The sequence below is a fragment of the Erythrolamprus reginae genome, chromosome 7, assembly GCF_031021105.1.
Source record: "Erythrolamprus reginae isolate rEryReg1 chromosome 7, rEryReg1.hap1, whole genome shotgun sequence".
NCBI lineage: Eukaryota > Metazoa > Chordata > Lepidosauria > Squamata > Dipsadidae > Erythrolamprus > Erythrolamprus reginae.
In genome coordinates this window covers 13,143,909-13,155,963 of record NC_091956.1, presented here as the reverse complement: position 1 = coordinate 13,155,963, position 12,055 = coordinate 13,143,909, and the positions used below count along the sequence as shown (strand labels likewise).

Genomic DNA, 12,055 nt, shown 5'->3' with positions numbered 1-12,055 from the left:
TGACCCCAAATCAGATCAAGCTATTTTGCTCTAATCATCTAACTGTACCCTTACCAGGATTTCAACCTGGGGAGTCTGCCTCTAAAGCAGTAGCTTTAACTTTCCATATTTGGGTATACTAGGGTGATTTGACAGAAAACAAAACAAGACACATAACTCTTCCCTAGTAGAAGCCGAGTCAGGAAGAGAACCTGTGGTCTAGAGGTTAAAACTACTGCCTTAAAGGCAGACCGCCCAGGTTCAAATCCCAGTAAGTAACAGAGTTGGAAGGGACCCTGTAGGTCATCTAGTGCAACCCCCCATGTGTGTCACGTGATCCCCTTTTACAACCTTACACCTCCACCCCTTGTCCAGTCAGTGAAGCAGTGGAAGTGATGAGCCGGTGCCTGGAGGCTGTTTGGGTCTGGATGGGTGTCAACAGACTCAAACTCAACCCGGATAAGAAGGAGTGGCTGTGGGTTTTGCCTCCCAAGGACAATTCCATCTGCCCGTCGATCACCCTGGGGGGGGGGAATCATTGACCCCCTCAGAGAGGGTCCGCAACTTGGGCGTCCTCCTCGATCCACAGCTCACATTAGAGAAACATCTTTCGGCTGTGGCGAGGGGGGCGCTTGCCCAGGTTCGCCTGGTGCACCAGTTGCGGCTCTATTTGGACCGGGAGTCACTGCTCACAGTCACTCATGCCCTCATCACCTCGAGGCTCGACTACTGTAACGCTCTCTACATAGTGCTACCTTTGAAGAGTGTTCGGAAACTTCAGGTCATGCAGAATGCAGCTGTGAGAGCAATCATGGGTTTTCCCAAATATGCCCATGTTACACCAACACTCCGCAGTCTGCATTGGTTGCCGATCAGTTTCCAGTCACAATTCAAAGTGTTGGTTATGACCTATAAAGCCCTTCATGGCACCGGACCAAATTATCTCAGGGACCACCTTCTGCTGCACGAATCCCAGCGACCAGTTAGGTGCCACAGAGTGGATCTTCTCTGGGTCCCGTCAACTAAACAATGTTGCTTGGCAGGACCCAGGGGAAGAGCCTTCTCTGTGGTGGCCCCGACCCTCTGGAACCAACTCCCCCAGAGATTAGAATTGCCCCCACCCTCCTTGCCTTTCATAAGCTTCTTAAAACCCACCTCTGCTGCCAGGCATGGGGGAACTGAGATACCCTTTCCCCCTAGGCCTTTACAATTTTATGCATGGTATGTCTGTATGTATGTTTGGTTTTATAATAAGTGTTTTTAACTGTTTTAATATTGGATTGTTATATGCTGTCTTTATTACTGTTGTTAGCCGCCCCAAGTCTACGGAGAGGGGCGGCATACAAATCCAATAAATAATAATAAAAATAATAATAATAACAACAACAACAACAACAACAACCTTAGGACAAGCAATGTCAAGGGCGGAAGCCAGATTCCTTTAGCAACCGTGGTTACTGATTTAACAGCAGAGATTCCCTTAACAACTGTGGCGAGATCGGTCGTACAATGAGGCAAAACTCATCCTTATATTAGTTATACAATTGGTCTGCATGTGATTAATGCAGGCTCGGTGCTGAGGCAGAATAAGACCTCTGAGGACCCTTGCAGCTCTGATTTTCTTTTTAAAAACAAGACAGACTCACCATGCCTTTGCTTCGAGCTTTCGGACACGGAAGATCCGCGATGACAGCCGCACAAAGGCTGACGTTCCCTTTGCTGACCCCGCCGAGAATCCTGGAGCAAAGGAAGAGTTCAAAACTCCTGGAAACGGCCCACAGAGAATAGGAGGCCACTAGGCCAAGCTGTGAGGGAATTGTAAAAAAACAACCAGATTTTAGTTTTCTTTCGGACAAGAGTTCGCTGACGTTGGGGCAGCTTCTTGGCTTGTTCCCCTCAGAGGAAACGACTCGGGTTAAGTACAGGGAGTCCTTGACTTACCAGAAGTTCATTTAGCGACAAAAATGTTGAAGCAATGATTCCTTTATTAGGAATAACCATAAGCAGCCCCGGCAAAAAGTTTATCTCTCACCACAGGTTAACAAGTCTGTCTGCTGAATTTATATTCATTTCCGCCCCTTGCCTTTCCCCCGCAGAGCTAGAGTGGGGCTTCACTAGTAGCAGTAGCTCTGCCGTCCCGAGGACCGGCCCATAAATTTCCACTGCTCTCCTCTCCTCTGCCTTCTGTGTATCCATTGGCACAGGACCCAGCTATTCCTCCTCTTACTCATCAGCCATCTCCAAACCTGGGGGCTGTTGACTCTTCATCTGATGGGTGGTCCAGGCTCCACTGTCTCTGTCTCTCTCCCAGCTCCATTCCCTCTCAAAGCTCTCAGGTTGCCCCGATGCTGACCCTGACTACCATGCCTCTTTGTCCAATTTATCCTTGGAGGTAGGGTGGGACTTCATTAGCAGCAATGGCTCTTCCGTCCCAAGGGCCAGCGCATAGATTTCCACTGCTCTCCTCTCCTCTGCCTTCTTCACATCTGTGTGTCAGGCACTGGACCTAGCTATTCCGTTCTTCCGAGGTCAGTAAAACAGGACCCACATTGTTGGGGGCCAGAGGCTGACTCTGTAAACTGCCTAGAAAGGGCTGTGAAGCACTGTGAAGTGGGATATAAGTGGTATTGTCATCGCAACCACCTCCTCTCAGACTGAAACCAACGTACCGCAGTGACCAGCAGGGCCGGTCGCCTCCCAAAGGAATCGGAGGCAGCCCCGGTGAGTGGTGAGGCCAGAAACTGAAGTAGAGAAAACAGGGATCCAATGAGACCTGGAAGAGAAGATCAGGGGGTGGGGAGGTTCCATGGGTTGCAAGCCGTCTCCTGCCCACCGGCCCCAATTTACTTTACTTTTACTCTTTTTTCCCCACCACTAAGTAAAGTATTTAGAGGAGGTCCACCCTTGGCAATGTTTAAGACCAGTGGAGTTGAAGTCCACTGGTCTTAAAAATTGTTGAGGTTGGACACCCCTGATTTCAAGCGGTGCTTGTAAAAAAGCGCCAAAGGGAATACTGGGTTAAACATAGAAACATAGAAGATTGACGGCAGAAAAAGACCTCATGGTCCATCTAGTCTGCCCTTATACTATTTCCTGTATTTTATCTTAGGATGGATCTATGTTTATCCCAGGCATGTTTAAATTCAGTTACTGTGGATTTATCTACCACGTCTGCTGGAAGTTTGTTCCAAGCATTTACCCCTCTTTCAGTCAAATAATATTTTCCCACGTTGCTTCTGATCTTTCCCCCAGCTAACCTCAGATTGTGCCCCCTTGTTCTTGTGTTACACTTTCCTATTAAAAACACTTCCCTCCTGAACCTTATTGACAAAATTGAACGGGTCCAAAGACGAGCTACAAGAATGGTGGAAGGTCTTAAGCATAAAACGTATCAGGAAAGACTTAATGAACTCAATCTGTATAGTCTGGAGGACAGAAGGAAAAGGGGGGACATGATCGAAACATTTAAATATGTTAAAGGGTTAAATAAGGTCCAGGAGGGAAGTGTTTTTAATAGGAAAGTGAACACAAGAACAAGGGGACACAATCTGAAGTTAGTTGGGGGAAAGATCAAAAGCAACATGAGAAAATATTATTTGACTGAAAGAGTAGTAGATCCTTGGAACAAACTTCCAGCAGACGTGGTTGGTCAATCCACAGTAACTGAATTTAAACATGCCTGGGATAAACATACAGTAGTCCCTCGCTATACCACGCTTCACCTACTGCGGCTTCACTTCATCGCGGGTTTCTGAGGAAGTTGGTCGGCAGATTTAAACAGCCCGCCGAACTCGATCGGCAGGGTTTTTTTAAAAAAAAATAAATCTAAAATTGTAAATACTGTATTTAAATATTATATCTAAAATAAATACTGTGTGGGAAGGGTTTATAAACACTTAAAACAATGAAAACTTACCAAACAATTACAATATAAATACTTAAATAAGTACTATCAGTCGATAAATTCCCCATCGCGGATTTCACCTATCGCGGCCAGGTCTGGAACGTAACACCAGCGATAGGTGAGGGACTACTGTATATCCATTGTAAGATAAAATACAGGAAATAGTATAAGGGCAGACTAGATGGACCATGAGGTCTTTTTCTGCCGTCAATCTTCTATGTTTCTATGTTTCTAACCCTTTAACCTATTTAAATGTTTCGATCCTGTCCCCCCTTTTCCTTCTGTCCTCCAGACTAGACAGATTGAGTTTATTAAGTCTTTCCTGATACGTTTTATGCTTAAGACCTTCCACCATTCTTGTGCCCGTCTTTTGACCCGTTCAATTTTGTCAATATCTTTTTGTAGGTGAGGTCTCCAGAACTGAACACAGTATTCCAAATGGGGTCTCACCAGCGCTATATACAGCGGGATCACAATCTCCCTCTTCCTGCTTGTGATACCTCTACCGGTATGGATGAGGATGGCGCACCGGTATTGAAACTTGCACCGTGCATGCAGCTTCTGTTCTCCTGTGTGCACGCGTATCCCAGTGTGTTTCTGCGCATGTACAGGAAGCAAAGTATTGTGAGGAGACGTATGCGCTCATGAAAGTTCGGTGGTTTTTTGCTTCTGTGCATGTGCAGAAGCAAACAAATTGCTGAAATCTCTCTCACACATGCATCCCCTCGCCATATTTTGCTTCCTGCTCATGCGCAGAAGCAAAATCACGCTGGGACATGCATGCAGAGATGCAGGAGAACAGAAGCTGCGTGCGCAGTGCTCCAGTAGCAGCGGTAATGGGAATCCACTCCTGGTCAAAGGACAATTCACGTGACCACCTCCCCACAAGACAACTGGCCACGGGACAAGAATGACAGTAAAGTCTCGGTTATCCGTCCTTCGGATATCCAACACACTGGATTATCTGACGTCGTGGCTGCTTGGGGGCGTGGCTGTAGGCATTTCTGTGCCGCCCAGACACGCCCCCAAACATGACAGCCACGACGGGGAAGCAAGCTGGGAGGAGGGAAGCGAGGGAGTGAAAGAAAACCAAGGAGGGAAGCGGGCAAGAGAGAGAGAGTGAAAGCCGGGGATAGAAGTGAGTGAGTGAGAGAGAGAGAGAGAGAGAGAAACGGGGATGGAAGTGGGTGAGCGAGAGAGAGAGAGAGAGCTGAGGAGGGAAGCGAGCTAGAGAGAGAGAGAGAGAGCAAAAGCCAGGAATGGAAGTGAGCAAGAGAGAGAGAGAGCCTGGGGACGGAAGTGGGTGAGCGAGAGCGAGAGAGAGCCTGGGACGGAAGTGGGTGAGAGAGAGAGACACAGAGAGACAGAGAGAGAGCTGGGGATGGAAGCAGGTGATAGAGAGAGAGCCCAGGATGGAAGGGGGTGAGCGAGAGAGATAGCTGAGAAGAATAGCGAGCGAGACAGAGAGAGAGAGAGAGAGAGCTGGGGACGGAAGCAGGTGAGAGAGAGAGAGGAGGGAAGCGAGCTAAAGAGAGAGAGAGCTGAGAAGGGAAGCGAGCGAGCGAGTGAGAGCTGGGGACGGAAGCGAGTGACAGAGAGCCCGGAATGGAAGTAGGTGAGCGAGAGAGACAGCTGACTAGGGAAGCGAGCTAGAGAGAGAGAGAGATGAGGGGGAAAGCGGGCAAGCAAGAGAGAGAGAGACGGGGATGGTAGCAGTATAGTAGAGTCTGGATTATCCGACATTTCAGCTATCTGACTATCAGCCCGCCCGTTTATGTTGGATAACTGAGACTCTACTGTACACTAATACAAAGACCTGGAGGAATAGAATCATTAAAGAAAGGATGCCAGAGGAGGGGGGAAAACCAAAATATGAATGGTAGGAAATTAAAATGAAGTTTTAATTGTTTTAAAAGAATTAAACTGAAGCGTCGAATTCTCCCAGTGGCGAGTTGGCCATTGCGAATTGTTCCAGGCCGTGCCACGGATTCCTCCATCTGTGCCTTGCAGTGTGCCCATTTCTCCAGATGCCGGAGAGGGGAGGGAAGGGTTGACCACCAGCATGGCCAAGGACCTATCTCCCAAGACCCCAAATGCCCTTGAGGCAGATGGTGAATGCCCTTGGAACGGAGGCACTAACTTAAGGCACTGCCTGGAAAATTGTGTTTCCTACCTCCAAACAAGACACTGTTGTACTTCCTTTCTGGCGGAATGCCAAGGTGGCCGCTGAACCAGTCCACGGCGGCTTGCACCCTCTTGTAGAGCCCATCCTAGGAAGAAGGAAAGACATTGAGCAAGGATTAGTTAAGGGAGCCATCTCTGGTCCCCTGTCTTTCTGCCGGAATTATTTCAGCATTTATGGCAGTCTTGGATATGTTTGAGTTATTTGTGAAAATAATAAAGGTGCGATATCACACATTGATTGGTCTCATTTGAGACAGTGGTGAAACCACATACAGACAGGAGGTTGAACAACTAGCCTTGTGGTGCGACCAGAACAATCTAGAAGTGAACACACTCAAAACTATAGAAATGGTGGTAGACTTTAGGAGAAACCCTCCTGTCCTATCACCTCTTACAATACTAGACAACACAGTATCGAGACCTTCAAATTTCTAAGTTCTATCATATCTCAAGACCTAAAATGGTCACCTAACATCAAAAACATCATCAAAAAAGCACAACAAAGAATGTTCTTTCTGCACCAACTCATGAAGCTCAAACTGCCCAAGGAGCTGCTGATCCAGTTCTACAGAGGAATTATTGAGTCTGTCATCTGCACCTCCATAACTGTCTGGTTCGGTTCTGCAACCCAACAAGACCGACAAGACTTCAGAGGAGAATCAGAACTGCAGAAAAAACAATTGATGACAACCTGCCTTCCATTGAGGACTTGTAGACTGCACGAGTCAAAAAGAGGGCGGTGAAAATATTTACTGACTCCTTGCATTTTGGACATAAACTGTTTCAACTCCTACCCTCAAAACGTCGCTACATAACACTGCACACCAAGACAACTAGACACAAGGACAGTTTTCCCCCGAACACCATTACTCTGCTAAACAAATAATTCCCTCAACACTGTCATTTACTAAGTCTGTACTATTATTACTACTAGTTTTTTCTCATCATTCCTATCACACATTTCCTCCCACTTAGGACTGTATGATTGTAACTTGTTGCTTGTATCCTTAAGAGTTTTATTAATATTGATTGTTTCCTCATTCCTCATTTGACCCCTATGACAATCATTAAGTGTTGTACCTCATGATTCTTGACAAATGTCCCTCTTCTTTTATGTACACTGAGAGCATCTGCACCAAAGACAAATTCCTTGTGTGTGCAATCTCACTTGGCCAATAAAGAATTCTATGTTCTATATCAATCAATCAATCATCAATCAAATAATTCCATCTGTGCAGAACGCGGCCGTGAGAGCCATCGTGGGGCTTCCCAGATTCGCCCACATTTCTACAACACTCCGTGGCCTACATTGGCTGCCAATCAGTTTCCGGTCACAATTCAAAGTGTTGGTTATGACCTTTAAAGCCCTACATGGCAGTGGACCAGAGTACCTTCGGAACCGCCTGCTACCGCACGAATCCCAGCGATCGATAAGGTCCCACAGAATTGGCCTTCTCTGGGTCCCATTGACTAAACAATGTCGTTTGGCGGGCCCCAGGGGAAGAGCCTTCTCTGTGGCGGCCCCAGCCCTCTGGAATCAACTCCCCCCGGGAGATTAGAACTGCCACCACCCTTCTTGTCTTCCGTAAATTACTCAAGACCTATCTATACCGCCAGGCATGGGGGAGTTGAGACACCTTTTCCCCCAGGCTTTTTTATATTTTTATATTGATGTTTGGTATGTATGTGCTGTTTGCTTTTTAATATGATAGGGTTTTATATGCTTCTTTTAATATTAGATTTGTTTCGCTATAATATTGTTTTATTATTGTTGTGAGCCGCCCCGAGTCTTCGGAGAGGGGCAGCATACAAATCTAATAAATTGAATTGAATTGAATTGAATCTAGGTGGGGAGCACACTGTTCTGTCATTTTCCTGATCCCAGAAGCACCTTCTGGTCTCCTGAAAATATCACTTCAAACATCCACTCCCACCATGTTCATCCACTGTATCGCAGCCTTCTCTCCTCTCCCCAATATATAGTTCTCATATTTCGTCAAGGCACAAATGTTTAAAGCTTCATCATTCAATCCCAATGTCTGCAAAAGTCCAGAAGAGTTACCGAAGATAACGACGCATCTATTTTAGCCGTGATCAAATAAGCCAACTTTACATGCCCTCCATTTATGATACTACAATCCGCAATATTTTTTAAAAAATATTCCTTCCCTTTACTTTTAATCTTCTTAAATAAAGTCCTGAAACTTTATTTATTCTCTTTCTCCCCCCTCCGACCCCTTTGTCCCTCCTCACAAAATTCTTCACCACTTTAAAAGATCTTTCTCTGTGTGTTTTTACAGGCAGGGGATTGCTGGACCTGGCCTTGTAGCCTTTGGGGTGTTTGTTGAAGAGTTTGCAAACGACATCATGTTGCATGGTGCGGCTTTGTCGTTGCTGTCTGGAGTTGCGTCCTGACACTTCCTTTCTAAGAATGGGGGAAGAGTATCGCACTCCGGCATGCCGCTTCATCATTTCAGCCGTTGGAATACTTCCTTATTTTAGGTTTGACAATTAGGAAACCTAAAACCCCATGCCTATCACGCCTGGTCCTACCCAACTAGCTCTAAACTCAACTGCAGGAAATACAACTTTAGTAACCTAGTTGATGCATGGAACTCACTACCAGACTGTGTAGTATCATCACCTAAACCCCAAAACTTCACCCTTAGACTATCTACTGTTGACCTCTCCTGATTCCTAAGAAGTCAGTAAGGGGCATGCATAAGTGCACCAGCGTGCCTTCCGTCCCCTGTCCTAATGATTCTTTTTTACTAGTATCATGAATATGAATATTATTATGTCTTTGCATATCACCAATGTGTATTTGACCAAACAAACAAACAAAAATAAATAAAATAAACTGCTTAAATGAAGTGGTGAAGTGAAATGTCAAACAAAAAATTGTGAGCACGTCCACACTCACACACACAGCATTAGATTAATAATATATACCTAAAATAAAGAATTAACAATATTGATATGACGTTAAACAAGTTTAAAAGTGATGTTGACAATTCAGAGAAGGATGGGAAAATATTATCAACCTGTTAATTGTAATATGTATCAGAATTAAAACCACTCAGGGAAGGGTTTAGGAGGAGAAAGAGGTAGTAGAAAGGAAAGAGGGAAGGGAAGGAGGAGAAGGAGGTAGGAAGGGGGAGAGAAGGAGAGAAAAGGTAGAAAGAGGAGATGGAGATATAGAGAAAGGAGTGCGGAGAAAAGTAAGAAACAGACTGATCAATAACAGCAAGATTAGGTGTTTAAATAGGATGCTGAATTTTGATTGATTAGAAAATATGTGTACTATTGACATATTCTTAAGGTATACGTATTGATGAAAATGTTTACCAAGGTTGTGCACACAGGGAAACGTTTAGATTGCGATTAGTTCTGAATAAATGCTCAGCCACACACAGACATACTAACTTGAATTCAAGTTTAGCTTGAGAAATAACATCTTCAGATAAACAGTCTAAAGTCATACACATAATACATCAGAATAACAACCCAAATATTACCAAATACATTTACTTATTTATCTATTTATCTATTTATCTATCTATCTATCTATCTATCTATCTATCTATCTATCTATCTATCTATCTATCTATCTATCTATCTATATCTATCTACCTATCAATCATCTATCTATCTATTAGATTTGTATGCCGCCCCTCTCCGCAGACTTGGGGCGGCTCACAACAATAAAACAAACTATGACAAATCTAATATTTAATTAATTAAAAAACCCTTATTAAAAAGCAAAACATACACACAAACATACCATGCATAAATTGTATAGACCTGGGGGGAGGGGATATCTCAATTCCCCCATGCCTGATGACAGAGGTGGGTTTTAAGAAGTTTACGAAAGGCAAGGAGGGTGGGGGCAATTCTGATCTCTGGGGGGAGCTGGTTCCAGAGGGTCGGGGCCGCCACAGAGAAGGCTCTTCCCCTTGGCCCCGCCAAACAACATTGTTTAGTCAACAGGACCCGGAGAAGGCCAACTCTGTGGGACCTAACCGGTCGCTGAAATTCGTGCGGCGGAAGGCGGTCCCGGAGATATTCTGGTCCGATGCCATGAAGGGCTTTATAGGTCATAACCAACACTTTGAATTGTGACCAAAAACTGATCGGCAACCAATGCAGACTGAGGAGTCTTGGTGTAAAATGAGCATACTTAGGGAAACCTAAGTATTGCTCTTGCAGCTGCATTCTGCACAATCTGAAGTTTCCGAACACTTTTCAAAGGTAGCCCCATGTAGAAAGCATTACAGTAGTCGAGCCTTGAGGTGATGAGGGCATGAGTGACTGTGAGCAGTGACTCCCGGTCCAAATAGGGCCGCAACTGGTGCACCAGGCGAACCTGGGCAAACATAGTCTTTCTTACCAGTTGTCTTTGTCATAATCGGTAAACAAAGGTATCAAAGCCTGAACACATTTTTGCTATAATACATGACAACAATACAGAGAGATTGCAGAGAAAATGCAGAGCATACCTAACAGTGAATAGCCTAACAAAGAGAAACAGAGAGGGTGAATCAGAGAAATATGCTCTAGCTCCCTCTTGTGGCAGACTGCAACACCTGCAGCCAATATATTTCCAACCCAACAATTATGGGCAGAGTCCTAACAATAACAAAAGTAAACTGAATTAAAATTCGCATGGATAATGCCCCAGGCTGTAATTGTGCGTCTTAATAAAGGGGGGGAAATGTTTGACTTGAACGTGGCTTCGGGTTTTTTTTACTCACGTCATTCTGGCTGAAATGATCCAGGATGGAAGGCAGGAGGGGCAGAATCAGGGTGAAGCCCAAGAGGTCGATGAACAGTGAGAGAAAGACGGTGAAAATGACGCGGGAAGAGTTGTCCTCTGCCCTCCGCACGCCTTGGTCCTCTCGCGACATCTTCCTTTTCGTCCTCTATGATCTCAAAAAATACACCCCTGCTCCAGCTGGGGAATTCTGGGAGTCGAAGTCCTCAGGTCTTATTCGCGTAGCCAAGGTTGGAGACCCCTAAAATACAAGGAGGGGATTGTGGGACAATTTACAACGACGTCGCCTCCGATCTGATCAAAATGTAGTCCATAACATCATCTATCAAAATGTTCTTCCTGTTAATGAGTACTTCACCTTTAACCACAACAACACACGAGCACACAACAGATTCAAACTCAATGCAAACCGCTCCAAACTTGACTGCAGAAAATACGACTTCAGCAACAGAGGGATCGATGCCTGGAATGCACTATCCGACTCTGCGGTTTCTTCCCCAAACCCCAAAATTAAGATTTAGGTAGCAGTGATATAATATAGCAATGTAAAAACTAGTAGGCTGATATAAATTGTCTAGTGTTTAAGACCTGATGTATCACTGCAATTGTGAAATGATGATATTTCTGTAAAAGTTGTGTTTTGTTTTTGTCTTTGTTCATTTTTACTGTATTTGTTCTTTTTAACGTAAATGACTAATAAAGATTATTGTTTTAAAAAACTGGGTGGGTTGGGGGTCGTTCATTCCTAGGCCTCCTCCCTCCCCTCCCTCCCCTCCCCTCCCTCTCTCTCCCTCATTCCTCCTCCTGGCCTTGCCCACCCCCTTCTCTTTTTCTTTTTCCTTCTCCTCCTCCTTTTCTTCCACCTCTTATTCTTATTCTTCCTCTTCCTTTTCTTCTTCCTCCTCTTTTTCTTCTTCCTCTAATTCTTATTCTTCTTCCTCCTTTTTCTTCCTCCTCCTCCTTTTCTTCTTCCTCCTCTTATTCTTCTTCCTCCTCCTTTTTCTTCCTCCTCCTCTTCTTCCTCCTTCTCCTTTTTATTCTGCCCCCTCCTTCTCTTCCTCTTCCCCCTTTTCTTCTCCCTTCTTTCCTTTCTCCTCCTTTTCTTCCTTCTCTCCCCCTCCCCAATTCTCCAGCTCTTCCCCCTCCCGTGGGTTGAGAGGGGCCGGGATGGATGGGAGACCACCCAGCTACCACGTAGGCAATCCCAGCAGACT

The 12,055-nt window shown here is 45.2% G+C and overlaps 1 protein-coding gene across 2 annotated transcripts in view; it reads right to left on the bottom strand.

The window, feature by feature from the left end:
• The window catches only part of MFSD10 (major facilitator superfamily domain containing 10), a 28,025-nt gene that overhangs the window by 14,679 nt on the left and 1,291 nt on the right, over window positions 1-12,055 (bottom strand). The window contains exons 2-5 of one of the 2 annotated variants that reach the window (XM_070757009.1): window positions 10,822-11,082; window positions 6,057-6,153; window positions 2,649-2,752; window positions 1,626-1,784 (exon numbers count right to left, since the gene is read on the bottom strand). In XM_070757009.1, the coding sequence (XP_070613110.1) occupies window positions 1,626-1,784; window positions 2,649-2,752; window positions 6,057-6,153; window positions 10,822-10,974 (513 nt within the window). In that variant the 5' untranslated portion in view covers window positions 10,975-11,082. Of the gene's footprint in view, window positions 1-1,625; window positions 1,785-2,648; window positions 2,753-6,056; window positions 6,154-10,821; window positions 11,083-12,055 lie in introns of those variants that run through there. The other variant, XM_070757011.1, reaches the window with a different exon arrangement.